General features: G+C 48.5%; 1 protein-coding gene across 2 annotated transcripts in view; it reads left to right on the forward strand.

Annotated features, from left to right (window-relative positions):
* Window positions 1-24,562, forward strand: part of MASP1 (MBL associated serine protease 1) — a 322,051-nt gene that overhangs the window by 71,022 nt on the left and 226,467 nt on the right. For both annotated transcript variants that reach the window (XM_085635902.1, XM_085635901.1), the window contains exon 3: window positions 22,401-22,578. In XM_085635902.1, coding sequence (XP_085492028.1) covers window positions 22,401-22,578 — 178 coding nt within the window. The remainder of the gene's footprint in view (window positions 1-22,400; window positions 22,579-24,562) is intronic.

A 24,562-nucleotide genomic window follows, 5' to 3' on the forward strand; every position in this document is an offset into this window, starting at 1 on the left:
CCTCAGCTTTGCTGTGGACTCGGGGTAGCCTCGGGGAAGTCTGAAAATCCACCTCTAGGGATGCAGAGACTTCAGCGTCCAGCGGGAGCTTCAGAATTGCAGACCAGTCAGTTGCTTCTTTGGTGCCTGCCAAGCTGGGGAGTCACTTCTTGACCCCAAGGGAGATTTCTTCAGTCTTCTAGTCAGGATAGAACGTCAAAGGTCCAGGATGTATGGTGCAGAGTTTCGGCCAGGGTAATCTAAAGTCCTAGGGACTGGATTCCTATACTTATACTAAGTTTAGGGGATGGACTAACTCTAAGGCACACCTATGGGTGGGCCAGGAAAGAGGGGTGGTTACACCCATTTCCTTTGTCCCGTTTCGCACCAGAGCAGGGGCAGGTAGCCCCTGCAACCGGTTTGAACTGGAGTATGCACAAGGACACCAAATGTGCCCCCAGTGCAGGACTTCAAGCACCAGAGAGTGCTCCCGCCCAGCTCCAATACACATCAGCCTGTCTGGGGAGGTGGGGACACCTCCCCTCGACAGGAAACCTATTGTCCAGGCCTCCCCTGCAGGAGTTTCGGTCAGCGGCAGGAGGCCAGACCCGTGTCTGTGGCAGAGGCATCCATTTTGTGATGCCAGGGCTCAGGAAAGTCCTACCAGGTTTAGCCAGTGTGAACATGTCTCTCCCTCTAGAAGGGTGGAATGCTAACCCTGCCACCAGTACTGGCAGGGGGTAGTATTCCAAGATGTTTGACACCAAAGACGACATGTTTTGATGCAGCCATTTCAAAGTTAGCATTTACCGCAAGGTTATAATGCACTTAAGAGTATATGGTATGGCTGTATCACAGAACAGCCATAAGGAAGTATTTCCGAATGCTGCAGAGGGGCTCAGCTCATGCTTGGGCACCCTCTCACATAAAACCAAGCACTTTGCCTTCAGGATTGTTAAGGCCTGCCATAGGAGTGGCTTATAGGTTTATATGTGTCTGTATAAGGTAGTGATATAGGTAGCCTATACCACTGTAAGGGGTGCAAGCACATCCTTACCCAGGCTGCAGTAGCAGACCTGTGGTGCCATTTTGGAGTGCTTCCCAGGGGTGGCATAATATATGCTGCAGCCCCTGGTAGGCCTCTGAGGTACCTATGCCTTAAGTACATAGTATACCATATACTAGGGGCTTATAAGACACTCCAGAATCCAATTAGATATGTACCCAATGTACATATAAACCATTTTAGAGCGGAAGCAGCTAGGCTGTGGTCCTGATTAGCAGGGCCACAGCCAGACTAAGGTCGAAAAACAGTGAAACACCAGCAAAAAGTCGGGGTACCCATGTGAAGCAGATCCTACTCTCCTACACTTGGCTCACGGGTACCTCAGATAAGTTAACTCATACAGCGGCACAGATAGAGGCACTGTTGAATATAGGTAGTTCTGGCCACAGGAAAAGAGGCCTTAGGAACCAAACACAACCTTAAGCACCAATCCATCAGTCTCGGCAGGTGGGCTACGTTACCCAGATGTACAGCCCGGCAATCGGGTACCCTTACATGTGTTTATAAGGGAGGATACATGAGAAAACACATGCCTCACTCGCGTATGTGGTGACACTGAAACAAACACTCAGTTTGTATTCTTTTCTAAAATCCAGCAAATTAATTCAAAGAACTTGTTAAGGTCACAATGATCTTCTAAGGAGCAGCAGAACAACTCTAGTTCCCCAATGGCATTAACTTTACCTTAATAATAAAACAAATTGCAGCTGACACGTGTTTCGCTCAGGGAGAGTATCCCCTTGGGCGTTTTCAATGGGTAAATGTTAAAATGCGGCTTCCCTCTATGACGGTACTTAGTGAATTATGAGAACCGAATCCCAGAACAGCACTAACAACTGAGTGAGAACACACTTTAATTAAAAGTTAATAAGATCAGTGTTAATATGAAATACACGGAGGGAAGTTGAGGTCACAAATCAATACACAAAGTGCCTCATACCGATGTCACAATGTGCTAAAAGCAGGGTGACCATTAAATGAAAACCTAAACAGTGTTTTTATGTTGGGAATGCACACAAAGGGGATTGTTTTGAAGATACTTTCATCAAAATATGTCCATGATTTTGTTTAGGAAGAAATGTTGTTTGGACTAAGGGCATGACTTAGAGCTTGGATGATGGTTACTTCATCTCAAATGTGTTCACGTTTTGCGTGTTTGATGTAACGCCCCAAGTGGCCAATGGTTGTCCCAGACATGGGTCCTGGGCTCAATGTGCCACTGGAAGCAAGTTACACAGGCTGAGGAGCCCCAGTCAGGGCGGAACCGGCCTTGGGGTACTTTTGTTCCAGTTCAGTAAGGACTTGAAGTTTGGGCTGGTTTGTTCTTATTAGAGCAGGGTCCAGCCTGATTTGCGTTTGGATGGGTCAAAACCAGTGGCATAGCTAGGGTGGGGCGGTCCGCCTCAGGTGGCACTATTTTGGGGGCGGACAAAGGCATTCAGATAAGGCTAGGCTTGCTTTCGTGGACGTTGGGGGACGGGCAGAGAAGGAATAGAACTCGGGCAATGTCCTCTTCTTTTTTGTGCTCGCAGCTGTCCCCCCCTCTCTTCCTATTATTCCCTCTCGTTCTGTCTTGCTCCTCACTTACTGAAACCGTAACTTGAAGAGAAATAGAAGGTTTTAAATATGAAAAATAAATACGTAACTAAATAAAGCAAGACAGAGTGGTTGCAAAGTGGCCAGATTGCTTTTATTTACATCCAAACACATCACCCTCACTTTACAGACTTTGCAGTGAAGCGCTACTTTTGTTTTCTCGTCTTTCTTTGAATGACATTGTTGTCCCCTGGTGGGGAAGTGAACCATTCCTGGAGGTACTGCAATACCTGGTTGATGGGTGGATTGGAAAACAAAATGGTACCATGGCTCTGTTTATGGATGTGGTCTTTTTAAACCATACTGCTTACGTTTTGTAAGGATATAAGCAATGGACATTGAAACGATTCCCTTCAGGGCCCTGTAGTCATGTCCTTAACTTTTCAGGTAAAACCACTCGCTGATTTCTGAATAGTGAGTGAGAGATCGTTAAGGTAACCATGTTGTTTCTTCTTACATTTCACATGCTTTACTTAATCTTGCATTCCCTATGAGTGTTTGCTTTTACTTTTTTCCTTTTTTAGGCAGCATATTACTCTTATCAAGTGCATAATTTGAATTGAGCCACATCCAAGTGTTTATAGCGGGCACAATTGGGTTGTAGCTGAAGGCAGTGCGAGTTTCTCTCAGTGGGGCAGTATGGTGTTCAGTGGGGGAGAGGATGTGGCACTAAGGCCAGAGCTTTTGAATTTGGAACTGGGGAACTGGGTTCAGCCTTCATGACCAGTCCACCAGACCACTCTACTGAGGGAGCATATTCCCATGCTAGACCTTACAAGGCCCCACTAGACCTTAGAAAGCTTGATGTCTTAGCACAAGCAGGTGTACCCTAGTGGCGTCAATTGTGAGTCAACCTTGAAGGCCTCTCCACCACAATCCATACGGAAGTTCATCTCCAGTCTTGCGGGCAGGCCTATGAAGCAGCACACCCTAGAGCAACAGTGATCCAGTCGCTGTGACTCTGTCACTGAGGTCACATGAACCTTGAGCAGGTTAGGGCGATGCGAACGGTGTGACCTCACTGGGTACCTATTTCGGGTGGGTGCGTAGTGTTTGCAAGTATATTATGGTTTAAAAAAAACTTGCTGCCTCCTTCCTGGCCTCCAGCAATTTTCAGAAACAATAAAAATGTCATGATAACTTTGGTGATTAATGTTCTTCCTAGAGAGAGATCTGAGTTTTGTCAAGTGGAAGGGTTGACTCCTGGAAAGGTAGCACAGAGGGTTAATGTGCCTGCTGCAAAGAACATGTACCATGCAGATCACAAAGTGCACTGCTTTAAGGGGGGGACCATGATGAATGGTCATTTAATGTCAGCTGTAGATGATGGATCCCTGAACAGTGTCATGTATTTGCATGTTTACATTGTGCTGAGGGGATTACCAGGTAATTGTTCACGCAGCTCTCTGATGGATGTCACATGCGTTTTTTCTGAGTCCCCAGATAGATCATGCAGTCTGTGTGTTCTCTTTTGTACTGCCAGTTACTGCCAGTCACCGGTGTATTCAACTGTGTAGCCTTGAACCGTGTCATGTATGTGCATGTAACTTGCATGATCGAGGTAACTATTAGCGCCGATACTACGTGTCTCTTGGTCCTCTTTCAAGTGCTTGCCGTCCTTTTTCCCCAGCAACCCCCCCCCCCCCCCAGGGGCGGCAATCTGAGGGATAGCCCCGGGCGCCACAAGCGCTAGCTACGCCTCTGGTCAAAACTGAGATGGCATGGTGAGCATAAATTGAAGGTTTGGAATGCTACCCTGGTGATTGCCAGAGGTTACACTTATTGCAAGCATTCCTCCCATCATCTTTTATGTGTTTTGATGTACCACCCTAAGTGCAACGGGTATGCCCAGACATGGGTCCCATGCCCTCTGTGCCACTGGACCCAAGCTACACCCAATTGAACCGCCCCAATCAGGGTGAAACGGGTCTTGGGTTGTTGTGTTTCACAGTGTCTGCATGTTGTAAGGTTGAGGTTGATATGGCATTCCCCGGTGAGACCCAATAAACATTGCAGACGCCATCTTGGTAGATGCGCTGCTAGTGAGAGCGCTACAACATTTCCTTGGCCACATTAGCTCAACCAAAATATAGATTTTAAACAAGAAAGCTGTACTACCTATTAGAAGGCCAAGCCAGGATCTGCTCAGCCCTGAACAGTGGGTGCCATCTTGGATTTTTCAAACGTGGTGGAAATAGAATTCCAACACTGTACCATCCCAAATTAAGGGATGGTACAAAAGACAATATTTCACAAAAACAAAGCACTGTATGGGCCAATGATGGTCGTATGATTCTGTATTTGTGAGAAATACTCTTTAGTGGTCACGCGGTCCCACTCCAGTTCCGGTAGTATTCAGGGGTGGGCACCAGATTGAAACGTGGGTAGTGAATAAACGCTAAAGATGGCCACTCACTAGATTAAACATTAACTTGAACACCATACAGCTGTTTGTACCTATATCTTAGTTATATTCTATCTTTGACTGTTTTCTCAAAAAAATAGTATTGTAAAGGTAATTAATCAATACCAGAAGTAGGCGGATCCCTCGGGAAGGATTTGCCGAACTGAAAAGGGCCAGTCCTTGTTGTTAAAAAAACATTAGTGAGTGCTAAGAGTTAAAAATAAGTGAATTTATTCCCCTAATACTTATGCAATGAAGAGAAATATATACAAACATATTTGTGACCAAAAATATAGAGGAAATTTGACCAGTTATGTCTAGAGTAGCTTTAGTACTTGTAGAATACCCTTCCAGTACAAAACGCTCTGCCTGGACAAACTTTAGAAACTTTTATCACTTTGGATGTGTGTACAGTTCAGCACACGTGCACAGTCGCAAAAGTTTGGAGAAATAAAAGCAGCATTTCTCATTTTTACGCTTGCCTCAAAGATGCGTTATGTTTTTGGGCAAATCTCTCTCTACTGCTATTAGTAATTAGGGGCTTGAATCAAAAACCATGGGTGGTTGATGGGAGTACCCATGCGCCACCCAGAGTATTCAACACAACACAAAGAGCTGCTTTACATTACTTTAAGGCAATTTTTCCAGTACAGCCGGAAATTAAATTCAAAAAAACATTTTGCGCTGCTTTGGAAAAGTATAGTTTTGTATTGTAATTGCATTTATATAGCGCTTCCTACCCTTGACGAGGCGTCAAATCCCTTTCTTGGTGAGTAGCAGGCTACTCCGGGACCCATGAAGGATTAGTGTTGAATTAGTATAGTGAAATATATAAGTAATTTAAGTGGTGGATGGGTTAGTCAGTTATTTGGATTCGGAAGGATAGAAGAGGAAAAAAGGTTTGTATTATATAGCGCTTGTTACCCCTGATGGGTGTTGAAGCGCTTTTTTTGGGGCGAGAAGCATGCTACACCGGAAACCGATAAAGGATTAGTGGTTAATTAGTATGATGAAATATGAAAGTAATTTGAGTGGTGGATATTAGCCAGTTATTTGGAGTGAGATGGATAGCGGAGGTATAAAAGTGGAAGAAAGGTTTGCATTCACATAGCACCTGTTACCCCTGATGGGTGTTGAAGCGCTTTTCTGGCGATTAGCGCGCTACTCTGGAACCCATAAAGGATTAGTGTTGAACATTAGTATAGTGAAATATGAAGTTATTTGGATAGAGAAGGGTAGGTGGCGGGATATAAGAGGGAAAGAGGTTTGTATTTATATAGCGCTAGTAACCCTGATGGGGTGTTGAAACGCTTCATTGGCGAGTAGCACGCTACTCTGGAACCCATAAAGAATTAGTGGTGAATTAGTATAGTGGAATATGAAATTTGAGAAGTGAACATGTTAGTCTGTTATTTTGATTGAAAAGGATAGTGGCGGGTCAGAAGAGTGAAGGATTTCTTTTTTTTAGGTCTTAGCAGTAGGAGGAGGCTTTTGGATGAGTAAAAAGGGTTTTTGGAGGGGAGGAGTCAGAGGGAAGAGTTTAGAAAGGTTTGTTTTGGGGAATTGGTATAGTAAAAGAGGGGTTAGATGATGCAAGGAGGGGTAGAGTAGGAGAGAGTCTAGATAGGGTTATTTTGGGGGTCATAGTAGTGGTATGGGGTTTGGGATAAATGAGAGAGTGGATTTAGAGGATATATTGATAGATGTATAGGGTGAGAAATAGGGTAGTGCATTGGAAAGAGTAGTAGAAAGTAGTTTGAGATGAGTCAAAGTTGGGCTAGAAGATATATTGAGAGAAGTATAGGCTGAGAAATAGGGTAGTGCATTGGAAATGCTAAATTAGAGGAAAGTGATAAATATAGAGATCCATAAGTACATTGAAAGTATATAGATGCATAAAGGAGGTAAGAGTATATGTAGATTAAAGATATTGATTGGGTACATTATGAGAAATAGAGTAGTGGATTGGATATGCTTTTTCAGAAGAAAGGTATAAAACACACAGATCCAAGTACATGGAAGGTACATAGATGCACAATGGACGCAAGTACATGTAGACCAAAGATGCACCAGATAAACTCCAGTTTTCAAGTGTTATTGTACTTTATTGTTTATTTTTTATTTTTTTAAGCAACATAATTATTCTACATGTTTATACAAAGCAATACACAAAGATAGGTACATATGTATAGTAAAAAATAAAGCCTTTTATTTAGAGGGATATGCTGTAAATTTCTGTTTGCGTATGGTGCTTATTTGATGCCAACCTGGCGCAAAATGTTAGTAAATCTACCCCAAGTGTAATATAAAAGTACTGAATGTGTCGCTTGTCTGGTTCATGTGATGTATAGACATATACAGTCTTGGCTCATCCTGGTGGCACAGGGATCAGAAGATAGGAGCTATGGGGCTGGGGTAAAGCAGTCCTTCTTGGACACCCCACCAGCCCCAGAGCACGGAGCCTTGTTCCTGGAGAGTGCAGGCTTGCAACGCACCATCATCACTGTGCAGCAGGGTGCAAGCCCATGGGCGACTCTAGGGCGGTGAAACTGGTGCAGCCGCACCTGGTGCTGACCTCAGGGGGCACTGTGTTTAGAACTAATATGTTCAAAAAGCGCCTGCTGCAGAGTTCTTTCTGAGTCCAGCCGTTTTCAGGCAACAATAAAAATGTCAAGATACCTCTGGTGATTAATGTTCCTGCTGGACAGAGATTAAGAGTCTGGTGGCAGTCTCCACTCATGATAAAGTAGTGCAGAGGGTTAATGTGCCTGCTGCAAAGAACGTGTGGCACACAGATCACTGTACTGTATTGTACTGCTTTTGTCACAGAGATCTTTTTGTTACCTGAAGTTCCTAGGTTACAACCCTAATATAGCACAGTGAGGTAGAAACTGTCATCAAAGCGCTGCATGCAAACTGCATGGCATAGGTTAGAATATTGTGTTTCTTTGCTAATGTCGCTAAAGAGTATTCATTTGAGTAGAGATACATTCTTATTAGTAAATCCAACCACATGGCACGTGTTTTTAGGTCTCGCGTGAGCCAGCGCTTTAGCGCTGCTCTCGCGAGAGCTTTTGTAAAAGGGGGATCTGGAAGTGCAAACTAGTGCTTTTCAGGCCTCCAAATACAGTGCATGTGCGCCAGGCGCGCGCACCATTTGGCAGCCTGAAAGCACTAGTTTGCACTTTCAAATCCCCCGGTTACAAAAGCTCATTTCGCGGCCGCTTTGATGAGAACATCAAAGCTGCCGAAAGTGCTCACCATTTGCCACCCCCTCCCTTATCCCACTTCCCTCACAATGGCGACAGCTTGTTTACAATGTTGGGTTGATTCTTGTGTGGTAAACTGCCTATAGTAGCCTAGAGACAACTTAGCTCGAAAACTGAAGATACCTGACGTGCATATATACAATGAAACCAGAGGCTGCAGCAACTCTATCAATAAAACAGAGCGACAAAGGGAAGGGATTTTTACCGTAATGAAGCTAAATTACGCAACGTGGCATAGTAGCGTGATCTCTGGCTTTTCATTTAACAATCAAAATGTAAAATGCTGAAAATCACATGAGATTACGCCAGTGTAAGCAACATTTCACCCAGGGTTAGCTACAATCGTGCTTCTGAAGTGCGTGCTTTTGACATCTGATGTGCCAGGAAAGTCATGAATTTCAGTCCTGACAACACGAACGGAGAATTTCATCCTCCAGAGTTCAATCAATTGAGCAGCATAGGAATGAAAAAACTCTAGTATGACGAACTATTTAGAAACAAGTTACTTATACGTTTAGGTACAACCAATGTGTCAATTTAATAAACAGCTGAACTGTATAAATAAAGAAGCATGTTTAAAAACAGTGATGATGGCTCTTAGAATTTTCTGTTTAAAAATATATTTAAAAACTGTGACATTATTAAGTGCATTACTAAGTGGTTTTAGACAACAAGTAAATAATAGCATGTTGAGTCCTTAATCACTTTCAGCGCATTTGAGAGTAAAATATGCCTTAGCTTCCTGAAAGCCAAATCTGTTGGGCCTAGTCTTGTTAGTTATATGTTGCCCAGATGAATGATACGACCGGCTTACACCCCAGAGGGCTTACAGAATTCGTAACTGGCTTCACTTGTTTTTATCCAGGTGGCATATGACATGGCCCAGCTCTGCACAGATTGTTACAATAGACGTCTTTCCAAGGTGTGCACCAATAGTGTGCAACAGGTTCAGGGTGAATTCCTATAGCATACGAGGCACGTGACCATAATATGCATATGTACATCACTGTGGCTTATTGGGAGCACCCTTTTATGATGTATGTATACGTATATAGGGCAGTAAAGGGGTTAAGGGCCTGATTTAGTTGTTGTAGGATGGATTACTCTGTCACAAACACGACGGATATCCCTACTGCTGTATGACAGGTGCCATAGACTATAAAACGTTTGTAAAATTGAGTTAATAGTGTTTGGGTTGAGAGAGGAACTCTGAAAACATCCCCTCTGATCTGATTTCATGGCCAGTGTCCTGTCCCAGCTCAAACAATTAAGAGGTCTCTGACTTATTTTAGACAACCAGTTAACCAAGATTCCACAGGAAATGCAGGTTACAAAATCCAGATTGTTTCACCTCAAACTATTAAAGGAGGCACCGAAACAGGTATCTCTTATTTATAGCAAGTGTTTACATAAGCCTTGGCTACACCAATGCCACATACCCGAGAATGTGGCTAAGTCTTCTTAATCTACTATGGTGAATTCAGAACACTGCCCCCACATGCTCCCAGAGTGGGCAATATAGGCCATGACCCACAAGCCCTGCCATGGTACATTGGCACCGGATTGAACAAGGATTGACAAAGCTTACAGGTGTGGCTTGCGTTTTGAGTCGTGACTTCAATATTTTAATAAGCATTTACAATGCAATAGGTCTCGCATTTATGCGAGTTTAAGTTATTGGCATTGTAAATGACAAAGCCTTTTATTTATGTTTTAAAAACCAAAACATAAATAAAAGGCATTGTCATTTACAATGCCAATAGGTCAAACTCACGTAAATGCGAGACCTATTGCATTGCAAATGCTTGTTTTATTTGAGTTTGCGCTTGTCCAAAGCAAATACACCTAAAATGCACTGCCTGCTAGAGTCGGTGGCCTGTGACTTCTACACCTTGTAATCCTCACTGTTTTATGTAACATTTCCTGAAGAGTGGCTTACCACGTACAAATCACTGGCTCTGTATAATGGTGGGCGACGTAAAGTGCTCTGACACCCTACTCTGTTATGAGTAGCGCTATAACACAAACAAAATGCGTGTTAGAGAGGGGCTGTGGAGAGATGGAGGGCAAAGGGGGAGCGTGGCAGTGAGGGAATTCATGGAGAAGGAAGTCTCTTGGGGTGGGGGCGCCAACAAAGATTGTGTCCCCGGGGGCGCCAACAAAGATTGTGTCCCCGGGGGCCCCTCGCTAGAGCCCTGCGCACGCTCACCAGGGCAGAGTTAAACGTACACTTTGTGTAGATGGAGCAGCGTGTGAAAGGAAGCTCTTCTTGACAAGTGCGTGGAGGGGCCTGCGGGGGAGGGGGCAGGGCCATTGTGAGCGCTAAGCCCCTTTGAAGGCAGAGGGGCGCTAGCCCAGAGAGTGGGTCCATATGGAAGGCTGCGCCCCATTGTGTGAGCGGGCATGATGTATGCAGGCGCCTCAATGCCAATGCAAAGGCCTTCGGCTGCCGGCCTCGCTTCCCATGAACCCCAACACTGGCATTAGCGCCCCGTCCTGCGAGGAAGGGGCTGGGGGGGCCGCCGTTCACATTCAAAGGCCCTATTACGATGCGTGGCGCGCCGCAGACCCGCAGCTGTGCCGCACAATGTTGACCAACAAGGGCCCCGAGCCAGAGTAAAGTGAACCCCCAAAGAGCGGAGGAGAGAGCGGACAAAGAGCCCGCATGAAGGGCCCTGGCAAGAAGTCCCAGAGTGATGGGGCAGAGCGTGCTCAAGGCCAGGGTCTAGATCGCTTCGAAGAACAAGGGCCGGGGCGGAAGCTACTGGAGTCAGGGCTCACAAGGTGCTTTGAAAGGGATTGGTGCAAACTCTGCGCCACAATTCTACGAGACACAATAGAGGCAAACCCTGTGGCAACATTCTACGTGGCGCAATAGGTGCAAACTCTGCACCAACATTCTACAGGCTGCAGTAGTTGGAAACTCTGGGCCAATATTCTACGTGATGCAATAGGGGCAAACCCCGTGCCAACATTCTATGTGACGTGATGGGTGCAAAGCTTGTACCATCATTCTACGTGACACAATAGGGGCAAACTCCGGCCCAACATTCTACGTGATGCAATAGGTGCAAACCCCGTGCCAACATTCTACATGACTAAATAGGAGCAAATTCTGCACCAATATTCTACGGGCCGCAATAGGTGCAAACCCCACGTCAACATTCTATGTCACGCAATAGGTGCAAACCCTGCACCAACATCCTACATGACGCAATAGGGCACACCCAATGCCAACTTTCTACGTGATGCAATAGGTGTAAACCCTGCACCAAAATTCTAGGTGATGCAATAGGTGCAAACCCGGTCCAAAATTCTGTGTGATTCAATAGGTGCAAACTCTGCACCAACATTCTACATGATGCAATAGGGGCAAACGCCACACCAACATTCTATGTAAAGCAATAGATGCAAAACCTGAGCCGACATACTACATGACATAATAGGTGCAAACTCTGCACCAATATTCTACAGGCCGCAATAGGTGCAATCTCAGAACCCACATTCTACATGACGCAATAGAGGCAAACCCCGTACCAACATTCTACGTGACGTAATAGGTGCAAACTCTGTGCCAACAGTCTACGTGACGTAATAGGTGCAAACTCTGTGCCAACAGTCTACGTGACGTAATAGGTGCAAACTCTGTGCCAACAGTCTACGTGACACAGTAGGTGCAAGTGCCAACATTCTACATGACGCAATAGATTCAGTGAGGACTAGGTCGGTTTTGGACTCAGGGCAGGGGGGTCAGGGTACTTTATTTAATGGGGAGCATGGTTTTAGGCCTAAGTGCAGTGGTAGGGGTACTTTTAAGGGCAGGACAGAGGTGAGTGTTAGGGCTCAGGGTGGGGGGGCTGGGGTCGGGGTAGTTTTTGGTAGGGGGCAGGGTTTTAGGCCTCAGGGTGGGGAAGGGGTAGTTTTAAGGGCAGGGTGGTGTAGGCTTTAGGCCTCAGGGGGGTGAGGTAGGGGGATACGTTTTTAGGGCTTACGGGGTCAGGGTAGTGGTAATCTTTAGCAAGCAATTCCCTTCACCAATCATGCCTTTATCACAAAAGTGCGTGGTAAAGGCATGTGTGGTAAAGGCAGGCGTGGTAAAGGCATGCGTGGTAAAGGCATGCGTGGTAAAGGCATGCGTGGTAAAGGCATGCGTGTTCAAAGGATGCGTGGTAAAGGCATGCGTGGTAAAGGCATGCGTGGTAAAGTCATGCGTGGTAAAAGGATGCGTGGTAAAGGCATGCGTGGTAAAGGCATGCGTGGTAAAGGCATGCGTGGTAAAGGCATGCATGGTAAAGAAATGCCCGGTGACGCATTTGTGGTTAGGACGGCATTGTAGAGGCACGTGTGGTTCAGTCATACGTGCCTCTGCTATATAACCAGTAGAACAAGAGCTATAGGGGAACAGACGACCCAACTGGCCATAGGTGGGTTTATTGTAACAGAAGAGAGTACCTACAAAGACCAGGAATTATGAGAGAGTCGGCATTAGAAGATATCAATCAATCAATCGGTAGATTTGTAGGGCGCTCCTTGTCACTCATGAGGGTATCCAGGCGCTGAACACGTGGACTGCGGAATGGAGATGGTAAGAGTGAAGGGAGGTGGTTCCTAAGCGGAACATCGCCCGCCTTTGGGGAGCACCGACACCGCGTACACTTACTGCCTGGAAAATCGACATGGACTGGTGTATGATACGGGAAAAAACTGTTTATGTCACGTGGTTGTCCCCGGAAGTGGATAGCGATCTGGACGAAATGGAACGTTTATCGTGGCAATATATGGGAACCCCCGTTGGTTCCCCCTGCGGACGAACCGCTGACGCCTTGATATATAATTCTGTTTTCCTTAATATTCTCTCTCACTGTACAGATGTATGTAATGACCTCCTATTTTGCATAACCGTGACACACTTATACCTGATGATTTACTGTATGCACTGACCACTCCACCGAGATCGTTTAATAAAAAGATTTGTAAAAAAAAAAAGAGTGAAGTGAGGTCTTCCAACAACAGAGAGTGGACAGAAAAAATATGAATAACAAGAGGAACGGAAAAAAACAGAGTTGTCTGGAGAGCCTAAAACCACTGCTTTCAAGTCCTACACTTAGTGATAGTGAAGTGAAGCAATATCCATGAAGAGAGCAGACTGCTATGCAATGCATAAAAGGGCTAAAGACAAAAAAATAGCAAAGCAACAGAAAAATAGAAATAACACACATTAAAACTAAAGTAGCTAAAGGAAAAGAAGGAAAACTGGAAAAGTGTTTCGAATTACCCCTGCTTAAGCCTGGGACTAGCCCCAACCGGTACCAGGATAAGCAACTTGAAGGAATATAATTTTAATGTTTTTTCAAATGGCAACAGATCAGGGGCAGTGCCAAAGAAGGAAGAAGAGAATTCTATAAAGGGGGAGCTGCTGTGGAAAAGAGATCAGCTTTCCTATCTCTAGGAAACCCTAAATGTAGCAACAACCAACACCTTCCTTCCACCTGTGATGGCGCTTTGCGAAATCTATCATCTTTGAGCCTATGTGCTGCTCACTCAAAGCATGAGGGCCCTGAAGACAAGCTGTACACGTGAAGACAAATTGAAATATAATGAATGCCACTGTACACAAAACACAATTGGCATCATATGTTTGCACCAACAATACTTGTGTGAAATTGGGTAGTTGGTTGAGGTGTGTGTGAGCCCTTCTTAATCAACAGCCACAATCCTTGTCAAGGTGAACCACAAACAGTCACTGAATTAATCTGTGCTTGACCCGCTGGTAGCTTGGCACAAAAGCAACTCAGGCTTAACTTAGAGGCAATGTGTAAAGTATTTATGCAGCACGCTAACATTAATAAGGTGAAAACATAACACAAGAAAAATCCCACACTAATTTAGAGAAATAGATGACACTAATAAATAATTTAAGGCCTGAACGGCAAAAATCCAATTAGTAGAACCGGAGGTATGCAATTTTAAAAGTTTTGAAGAGAAATAGCGCTTAGAAGCACGAAGCGCCATTTGCCGTTATCTGGTCGTGGTGCACCAGGTCCCAGTCACAAAGTTATGCCGACCATTATGGAGCATGGGCAGGATACAGGACTGTGTTCAATCTGCTGTTAAAGTACCTCGTGTCCTTGGTGTCGAGATGTGAAGTCCTTGCATTGGCCTGTGCAGCTCGGTGTCGAGGAGCCATCGAGCTGGGTCAGTTGTCGGTGTCGAGATGCATCATGCTGGGTCAGTGCTTAAGTAGCCGATGAACAGAAACTGTGACACGTGGTCCTGCATCGAGATGCTTTGAGCTGTGTAGGCGCCAGGAGCCTGTTGTGTTCCTGTAGCTCAGAACAGGATGCCAGCCAGCTGGCCCTTGGAGTCACTCTGGAGGTCCTTCTTCCTCAGGCAGCAGGACAGCAGAAGAGTCTTTCTTACAGGTAGAGCAGCAGTGCAGCTTGGCAGTCCTTCATGCAGCAGGGCAGCAGAGTTGACCTTCTTCTGAGTCTTCCGCAGGTCCAGAACTGATCTGAAGAGTTGGGCCTGAGTGGTCCAATATTTATACCTGATGCTCAATATGAAGTTGGATAAAGTTCTGGAGTTTTTCCCGAACCGATGAGTCTGGAATTTCCTGACTCCCTGACCTGACCTCAGATCATCTAGGATCACAATAGGCTAGTGTGAAGTCCTTTCAGTGTGAGCCGGACCAGTGTCTTTGAAGTGCAAGTGTTGAATGTGAAAGCTTTGTCCCTTGTCTTGAAAGAGTGCGCCCATCCTGCCAAACCTAGACCCTCTATTGTGATGCTGTCTTGGAGGAATACACAAAGGCCAACTGCCAATTACAACTAGTCCAATGTACCAGAAAACAAGCTGTAGGCACATAAAGGTTAGGACAAAAAAATGACATTTCTAAAAGTGGTATGTGCAGAAATGTGAGATAATTCCTTGGACACCAAACATACATTTCATACCTGTTCCCCTGCAAAAGTTAACACTCATTAAAGATAATAGGGTAACCCAATGTATAAAATTCAATCACGGTTTAAGGAGTTTGACACATTTTAAGATTTTCTAGAATTATTCCAGATCTTAAACAGCATTATTTACTTGTTATTTTCTGTCCCAAAGGGAATGCCTCTAAAGAGTATCAGAAATGTGAAAATGTGTCAGGCAGCTAGCTGGGTTTGCCTGACAGGATAAACTCATTCCCTCAAAAACAAGTAACAGCCGAATTTGTCTCAAATGTCCTTTTGGAATTCACACAGTACAAGGGGCTAAGAAACTGATATGTTTAATACAAACATGGCTAATCCTACTCGCTTTAGGAAGCTTTAGCTCAGAAGGGGGTGATGCAAGAAATATTTTCAGAGCATTGTGTTAGTATTGTTAAACTAATGTGAACCACAATGTTTTTTTTTTTTTTTTTTTTTTTTTTTTTGAAACCGTTTATTGCAGTTTGTAAAAGTTACAGGTATGGGCCTACAACCCCCCGGCCGGCCGCTAGAGCGATAAAAAACATATTGCATATATACAGTAAGAGTCTCTTGGCAGTGCAGAGTTGCGAAACAGGAGAAATCAATGTTGCAGGCCGCATAGCACCATGCCCACATTACGGTTCCCTTTTCTCAAAACAAAACAACACAAAAAACCACACCCGCAAGGCAACCCGCGATCCAAAGTGACGGCACGTGCTCCATAAGTGGGGGACCCAGACCAGCAGCAGAACTCTGAAGAGGGAAGTGGGAATAGATCAGGGGCTGGGGGACCGCGTGCCCAAGGCCGAGGGAGGGGGGCCATCTAGGGAGACGGAGCAGGCGAGGCAGCCGGTAGCAGTGGCGGCTCACAAATACCCCCGCGGTAGGCGTTCCAGGGGCCCCAGATTTTCACCCACGCCCCAGGCTTACCCCTCGCCACATACACCACCTTTTCACGAAACATACACCAATCCATATGCTCTTTCCAGGCCAACACCGCAGGGGGCCTCTGGGATCCCCACAATTGAGCAATATCACGCTTAGCTATCATGTATCCCAGAGTCACCCACCGCGTCTGCGGGACCGAATAGTCATTTGGTTCCCACACATTCAGCAAGCATCTCCTCGCTTCAGGCAACAGCGCGACACGCGTAACCACACGCAGGACCTCGTGCACACCACGCCAGAATCGCTCCACCTTTGGGCACTCCCACAGTATATGCATAAAAGTTGCCAACGCACCACAGCCACGCTTACACATTCCGTCACCAGCAAAGCCCATACGTAGAAGCCTTGGCCCCGTCACGTAAACCCGGTGAAGGATCTTAAGCTGGACGAAACGAAGGCGAGCCGGGATGGCCACCTCTTTTGGAGAGGCCACCGCGGAAATCCAATCCTCGTCGTCCAGCTCCAGACCGTCGGCGACCCAGGCCTCGCGGAGACTAGTCAGCAGGCACGATCTGTCGTTGATCAGTTTTTTATATATGAGGGAGATCGTGCTGTCTGGGACATGGCCATCCAGCACTCTGTCCTCCAGGGGGGAAGACTCCGGAATGGACGCGACATCCGGGAAGACGGAGCCCAGCGCATGGCGGACTTGTAGGTACCGAAAGTACTCACCGCCCTGCAGCTGAAACTCCGTCTGCAGCGCCGCAAAAGTCTTAAATCCCCCCCTCGTCCAGAGATCTCCCACCGTGCTGATTCCGATCGTGTCCCACTTCTCGAAGCCCTTCGACGTCCACAGGGAGCCCAACCTCTCAGACGCGTACAGCGGTGACGCTCGGGTCAAACGGTCCTTCCACCCCATGGCTGCATTAGCCGCGTGCCAGACACGCACCATGACGCGCGTCGGTCCCGTCAGACGGGAGTCGGGCGCGGCAGAGTAGAGCGCTCGATTGTAGTCGCCACCGGGCAGGAGCATCTTGTCCATCTCAAACGCCGGGTTCAAGGCGGGCCCGTAAAGGCCATGATTAATTGCAGCCAATTGGGAGGCCCAGTAATACCGTTTAATGTCCGGGAGGGCGACCCCCCCATCGTACCACGGCAGCGTCAGTTTAGCTAGAGCAATGCGCGGCCTCCCGTCCCAGAACAGGCGCCGCTGGAGGCCCTCCACCTCACGGAAATAGCGTGCCGGAACCAAGTCCATAGTATTCTGGAGGGCGTAGAGGAAGCGCGGCAAGGACATCATTTTAAACAAGGCCGCGCGGCCGAGCGGCGAAAGCGGCAGACGCCGCCAGCGCACCACGTCCTCCTTCAAGCGCTGGAGGGGGGGCAGCAAATTCCGCTCATAGCGGACCTCCGGGTCAAGAGTGATATATATACCCAGGTACCGAAACCCCTGGGAGGCAATCTGGATCGGACAGTCCCGTGGCAGGACCGGAGCCTCCCCGGAAAGCACGTATACACAGGATTTCGCCCAGTTGATGACAAGTCCTGAGTTGCGACCGAATGAGCGCAAAACATCAACCAGGACGATCAGTGATTTACGCGGGGAGGCGAGATACAGGAGGATATCATCAGCATAGAGGGACACACGGTCCTCATGCTCGGGGGTCCAGCGGAGACCACGGATGGAAGGATGCCACCGCAGCCACTCCGCCAGGGGCTCCAGGGCCAGTGCAAACAGGAGAGGTGACAAGGGGCAACCCTGTCGCGTGCCCCGCCCCAGCGCGAATGGGACCGAGACTCGCCCATTCACCACCACCTGCGCCAATGGGCCCGAGTACAACAATTTGACCCAGCTGATAAAGCCCGGTCCAAATCCAAATTTCGCCAGCATCGCCCAGATGTATGGCCACTCCAGCGTGTCAAACGCCATGGTGGCGTCCAAGGACGCCAAGATGGCCGGCTCCCTCACAAACGGGACACGCGCGAGCACCCCGTGCAAGCGCCGCAGATTAAGCGCCGTGTTGCGGTGTGGTATAAAGCCAGATTGGTCTTGGTGGACCAAATCGCCCACCACGCCAACCAACCGGTTGGCCAACACCTTGGCGAGGATTTTGGGCTCCGCGTTCAAGAGCGAGATCGGCCTATAGGATGTGACCCGTTCACGGGGCTTCCCCTCCTTGTGGATCACCACAATTGTGGCCAGACGCTGGTCCGGCGGGAGGGAACCCTGCGAGTGGGCCGCCAGGAACATCGCGCGCAGGTGGGGCGCCAACACATCCGGGCGTAGCTTGTATAGCTCAATGGGAATACCATTGGGGCCCATGGCCTTGCCGGATGCAACCGAGCGAATAGCCAAGGCAATTTCGTCCGAGGTGGGAGGAGCGTCCAGCGAATCCCTGTCCTCCACCGTAAGGGAGGGCAGTGCGATGTCCCGAAGCAGGGCATGGGAATCTTCCTCCGAGCAGGGGGAAACCGGGGAGTAGACTTCGCGGAAATAATCCGCAAAGCAGGAGACAATGGCTTCCGGCTCGGTGACACACGCACCATCCACACTCTCAATCAAAGGAACCACTCGGCTCGCTCTCTCCCTCTTATCCAACCACGCAATCAATTTGCCCGCCTTATCACCCACATCATACAATCGCCCCTGCTGCTCTCTACTGAGGCCCCTGGCCGCCTCCGTGACGAGGGCCCGATAGGCCGCCTGCTTTAGGTGTAGAACATGCAGCTTGGCGTCTGTTACCCCGCTCCCCAGGTCACCCTCCAGTTCTACAATCTCGGCCTCTACCCGGGTCACCTCCTCCCGCTCGCGCCGCCGGGCATGGGAGATAAAGGAGAGGGCCTCCCCTCTACGAACTACCTTGAAAGCCTCCCACAGGGAGATGGCCGAAGGGACCGACCCCACATTCTCGTCGAAATATCGCTGTAAGGATTTGATCAAATCGGCACGAATGATGGGGTCGCGCAAATACCATGCATTGATTGGAGCCACCCTGCCATCCCCCCTCGGGAAGACACCAAAATGTAACAGCAATGGGGAGTGGTCTGAGATACCCCGCGCCAGATGGCGCACCTCCCCCACCCTCCCTGCATGGGCCGCCGGGACAAGGATGTAATCAAGCCGCGAGAGGCTACCATGGGCACCCGAGTGGAAGGTGTACTGCCGCTGTGCGGGATGCTTTAATCGCCAGCAATCCACCAGGCCCAGCGTGTCTAAAAGGCCGGGCAGCCACGCCTGTGCCCGGGGGAGGTCCCTAGGGGGATGGCGATCCATAGATCCAGAAGCTACCGCATTAAAGTCCCCTCCAACCACCAGCAGGCCACTCGGAAGGTCCAGAAGGAGGTGCCCCAGGTCCGCAAATGTGGTGGCTTGTAACCCAGGCGGGACGTACACTGATATAAAAATAAACACTCTACCCTCCATTCTTCCCACCAGAACAGTGTAGCGTCCCCTCTCATCATGGCGCACCTCATCAATCTCCAACGGGAGCGAGTTCTTGATCATAATACCCACCCCCCGCGAGCCCGAAGTGAAGCCAGAATGGGCCGCTAAACGATATCCCCGCCGATTCATTGCATGAAAGGAGTTACCTATAAGGTGCGTCTCCTGCAGGAAGACAACATCTGGTGAAATACGTTTTAAGTACTGCAGGACCACACCACGCTTAATCCTATCCGCCAGGCCGTTAACATTCCATGACAACACAGTCAAATCCCTACCCCCCATCATACGTCGAAACAATCGGTCGTCCCCCACCGAGCATCTTAAAAACAACAACACAGTAGCGGGTTTGCCTTGCGGTGCAAACAAACAACACACCCCCCCCACCCCCCCATCCCAACAGAACTCCCCCCTCCCTGCACCCCTGCATGAGCCCAGACAGCCCCCCCAAAGTGCAGTGTGCCTGTCGCCCCATAGCTAAAAACTAACTAGTCCCCCAGAGGAGGAGGGAAGCCCCCAACAGACCCCGCACGACCTCCATAGAAGGGGAACATATGCAATCAATAAATAGTGGAGGAACATCGTCCAGGGCAAGGCCTATTCAGTCACCCCTCAATTCTGATCCGGCGGGCCCTCCTCGCCAGCCGCGCCCCCCCCGCCCCCCCGGCCCCGATCTCCAGGCAGAGTGTCCAACCAGTCCCCAGCCGCCTCGGGCCGGTCGAAGAAGTGCGTGCGACCATCCACCTCCACCCTCAGCTTAGCTGGAAAAAGCATTGAGTACTTGAGGTTCATGTCCCGTAGGCGACGTTTAACACCAAGAAAACTCTGTCTCTGCTTCTGAACCGCCGGAGTAAAGTCCGGGTAGAAATGCACATCCATGTTGTCAAGCTTGACCGGTCCCTGTTGCCTGGAGGTCTGGAGGATAGCATCTCTGTCCCGAAAATTAAAAATCCGGGCAATCAGAGGCCGCGGCGGGGCACCGGTCTTAGGTCTGCCCCCAGGGACCCGGTGAGCACGCTCCACCGCAAAAAGCTTACTCAGCCCCCTGGGCTGAAGATGGGTCAAGATCAATTCTTCCACAAAAAGATCCGCCGCCTCCGCCTCTCGTCCCTCCGGCACCCCCACAATACGGACATTATTCCTCCGGGCCCGACCCTCGGAATCCTCCAGTCGCCGGTCCATCAGGGCGCTCGCCTGGCCGAGCCGGCGCACCTCCTTCTGGAGGGCCACCACGTCCGTCGTGAGGCTCGTTGTGGTGTGGGCCAGGGAATCGACCCGGTCGTTCGTTTTGGACAAGTCTGCCCTCACAAGGCTCACATCCACCAGGACCGAGTCTATTTTTTGCGCTAGGGTGTCGAAACGCTGGTCCACCGAGGCCTTCATCTCTGCAATGGCGCCCATGACGTCCCGGAGGGTCAGATCCACAGGATGAGCAGATGCCTCCGTCGGGCCCACCGGGGATGCGCGCGATGTCTCCGGAGAACCCTTCTGGAGCGTGTAGCGGTCCATACTGTTAGCTTGGTGCGCCGTGCCACGGCGGGTTGTCTTCACCTTCGCCCGGTCGCCATCTTGTTTGGTGGACATGCTTGCTCTCCCACCGTCGTGCCAATCTCCTCAAACGGGCCGCTATACCAATTCACGGGCCCCCGGGGGGGGGGCGGGGGCGACCACCGAACCGCAGGCCAACCCACCGCCGGCGGGTCAGCCGGGCTCCTAGACAAGACCACACCACCGCACCCCGCTCCGCAACCCAACCTCGCTTGAGTGCAAGGAGGGCGCAAAAGCAAAAGTGAAAGTGCGGGGTACGCGAGTCGCCCAGCCCTGCCCGCCGCTGTTGTTCACTTTGTCCCCGGATCGCCCCACTACTCCAATCCGGGGGGCCGGCGAGGAGAAGGCCGCAACCTTCGATCGGTGCTCCCACCGGTGTCCGGGGTCCGATTCGAGCCCGAAAAACGGGTGGCGCCTCAGCTCGGGTTCCCCGACACAGTCCCCTCAACAAGGACAGGATATCGCCAGGATTAATTCAGGAGGTCGCGGAGGTCCTCGGGAGCCTCGCACCTACGCGGCCATCTTGGTTGCGCGCTAGGCTCCTCCCCTCGAACCACAATGTTTAACCGTCAAAACATTATATATTTATTTCATATACATTATTTTCTAGGTGAAATGATTGTGGGAACAGCTTAATGATTTTTATTTACATATTTTATTGTTAGTTATGGAATTTTTGAATGTTGTAACGATTTGTATCATGGTGAATTTGAGTCAGATGACTGTAGTTAATTTTTCAAAATATTTTATTGAAAGCACAGAGTGTCTGGGGGTAGCAGGAGCTAAGGGAACTGAGTGTCTTTTTGTGGCAAGGGGATGGATTGGATCTGAGGTGGTGTAAGAAGCAGAAGATATTATGTGGTATGAGAAATTGGGGACAAAAAATTACAGGATGCACGGGGTGGTGTGAGGCTGGAGTGTTGGACACAAAGAAACACAGGACGCAGGAGACAACCCGTGTCACAAATTTGGGTGCTAGAAGGCATGCACCTTTAGGACATTTTGGAAACTAGGGGGTTGAGTAATGGGGGATGCACGGGGTGGTGTGGGGCAGGAGTGTTGGACACAAAGAAACACAGGGGGCAGGAGACAACCCGTGTCAAAAATGTGGGTGCTAGAAGGCATGCACCTTTAGGAAATTTTGGAAACTAGGGGGTTGAGATGCAGAGGAAGGTATGAAATAGGAGGCTGAGTAATGGGGGATTTGTAGGAAGTGTTGTGCCAGAAGGATCACTCTTCATTCTGCTTGCAGGTTGAAGCCGAGGGCGAGGTCTTGGCCACCTTCTGTGGGAAGGAGAGCACCGATACCGAGCAGGCACCAGGACAGCAGGAGATCCTGTCCCCGGGCGCAACCCTCAGCCTCACTTTCAGATCAGACTTTTCCAACGAAGAGCGGTTCACAGGTTTTGATGCGCATTACACCGCAGTGGGTAAGTAGCTACTGCAAATCGATAGCAACAATAACAAATATATGCATTTCATAAAAGTACTGTGCAAAAGGGAAATTCTTCTTGGTGCTACTGTACCAGTGTCTTGGAGTAGTATCAGATTATCCTAAAATGAATTGGGAGTAGCAATGACGCAACACACCAATGGAGGGGCTACACGAGGATTAACATGGTCAGGGGGCCATGACTTACCTACCACCTGTGGTGTAAGTGTCCAGCTGCGATCACTGCCAGTCCCATGAGGTCTCCTCACAACCGTACTACGACTTAGTGCTGAGAAACTGTCATGAATTCCTGTCATGCGAGGGGAGGAAAACGGTAACCAGCGAAAACGGACTACATCTCCCAGGTTGCTTAGCGGTTGAGAGGTTATGTAAACAGGAGAACTGTTACATAACTCAAGGAAAACACGCCCTTATGTAAACAGGAGAGCTGTTACATAACTCAAGGAAAACACGCCCAATAAAGGGAGGAACCGGGAGGTACCACGCTGTCGGATATTGTGTTTACACCGACGTGCCTGCTTCGTGAAGAGCAGTGTTCCGGAGTGGTGCTCCAGTAAGGCAAGAACGGAGGTAGGTCGAGTCGTTACTCCCTGGGCCGTGTCTTGCCCCATCGTCACCTGTGAAGGACCCGGAAGCTCTACCGGTCAACCATTGAGCTTCGCTTTTTGAATCGGCAGAGTCAAAGCGCAGTGGCGCTTTTGCTGGTTGGAGTCGTAACTCCCAGCCCGACCAGAGATACAGGGACTGCCAGCTGTAACGCACACCAGGAGGTGTTTGCCGCGTTACAGACTCGGAAGTTCACAGGATCGATCGAGCGGCTGCTCTCGGTTCATTCTTCTTGCTTTTGAGTGGGGTATCGGTGACGCATCACCAGGAGGTGACTCCGCGTCCCGGTCCAGTCTGAGGAAGAGGTTGAGCGGCTGCTCCCTTCAGGTAGAGACCCCGGCTGGGTGTTTCCCTGACTCCTCGATTCTCCCCAACACTCTTCGTGCCCCTCACAGCCTACCGATTGGCATTTTCGGCCATTTCATTTCTGCCCTCTGTTGGCATACGCCGGGATCGGCGTATATGCAGAGGACGGTTAGAACCATCCGTGCTGTGGGCTGGTAACGTACTTAGCCTGCAGGATTCCAGTGACTATAACTTTTGTTTATTCTTTGTATTAGTTTTGCCTTCATTAAAATAACTAACCCTTCACAAGTGGTTGCGTCCTCATTATCGTGTCTGTTAAACGATCCTGAGACGTTACAGAAACACCCCGATGACGCTACTGTGAAGTAGAAAGAGCACTTTGCATAAGTGTGAACAACAACGTTTAATGAATATATAGAGACATGCTAAAGATTGACCCAGGATAACCTTGCTGGTGGTAGCACACTCTATAAATACATAAACTAACATAACATCACAGAAAACAGATCCCGTTTCCTACTCCAAATATCTAAGCAATTAGTATAGTTTTTGTTTTTAAAAATAGACAAATAGCTAAATCTAGGTGGTCAAACTATACGCTTTGGTTTAATGTTTTGAGAGAATTTTGTACCTCTGAAAAAGACCTGGCACAATATGCTAGGGTGGAAACACACCACAGATAAGTACCCAGGCAGCCAAACTGTTCGCCTATTCCGCAGTGCAAGAGGATTGGATGCTGGCGTCTACAAAGTAGTAAATGTTGCAGTCTGATGCAATCACCGCAATCACCATTCTTACAAATACCTTTAGAATCTACCATGTCTTAGCTTCCACCTCTGCAAATTACAAGAAACAAGGTAATAGGTAGCATTTTATCGCATGAAAATAAAATACACACCTTAACCAAAGCTAAGCTGCTCAATTATTTCGTATCCTTTCAAAGATTGAGTTTTAGTTAAATACCACAATAAAGAAGAAATTGTAGGTTAATCAGAGCTAGGACAAACACCGCAAGAAATCTAGGCTCATCCTAGATGGCAAGCGCAACA

This window comes from Triturus cristatus, chromosome 11 (assembly GCF_964204655.1).
Source record: "Triturus cristatus chromosome 11, aTriCri1.1, whole genome shotgun sequence".
In the NCBI taxonomy this organism is placed as follows: Eukaryota; Metazoa; Chordata; class Amphibia; order Caudata; family Salamandridae; genus Triturus; species Triturus cristatus.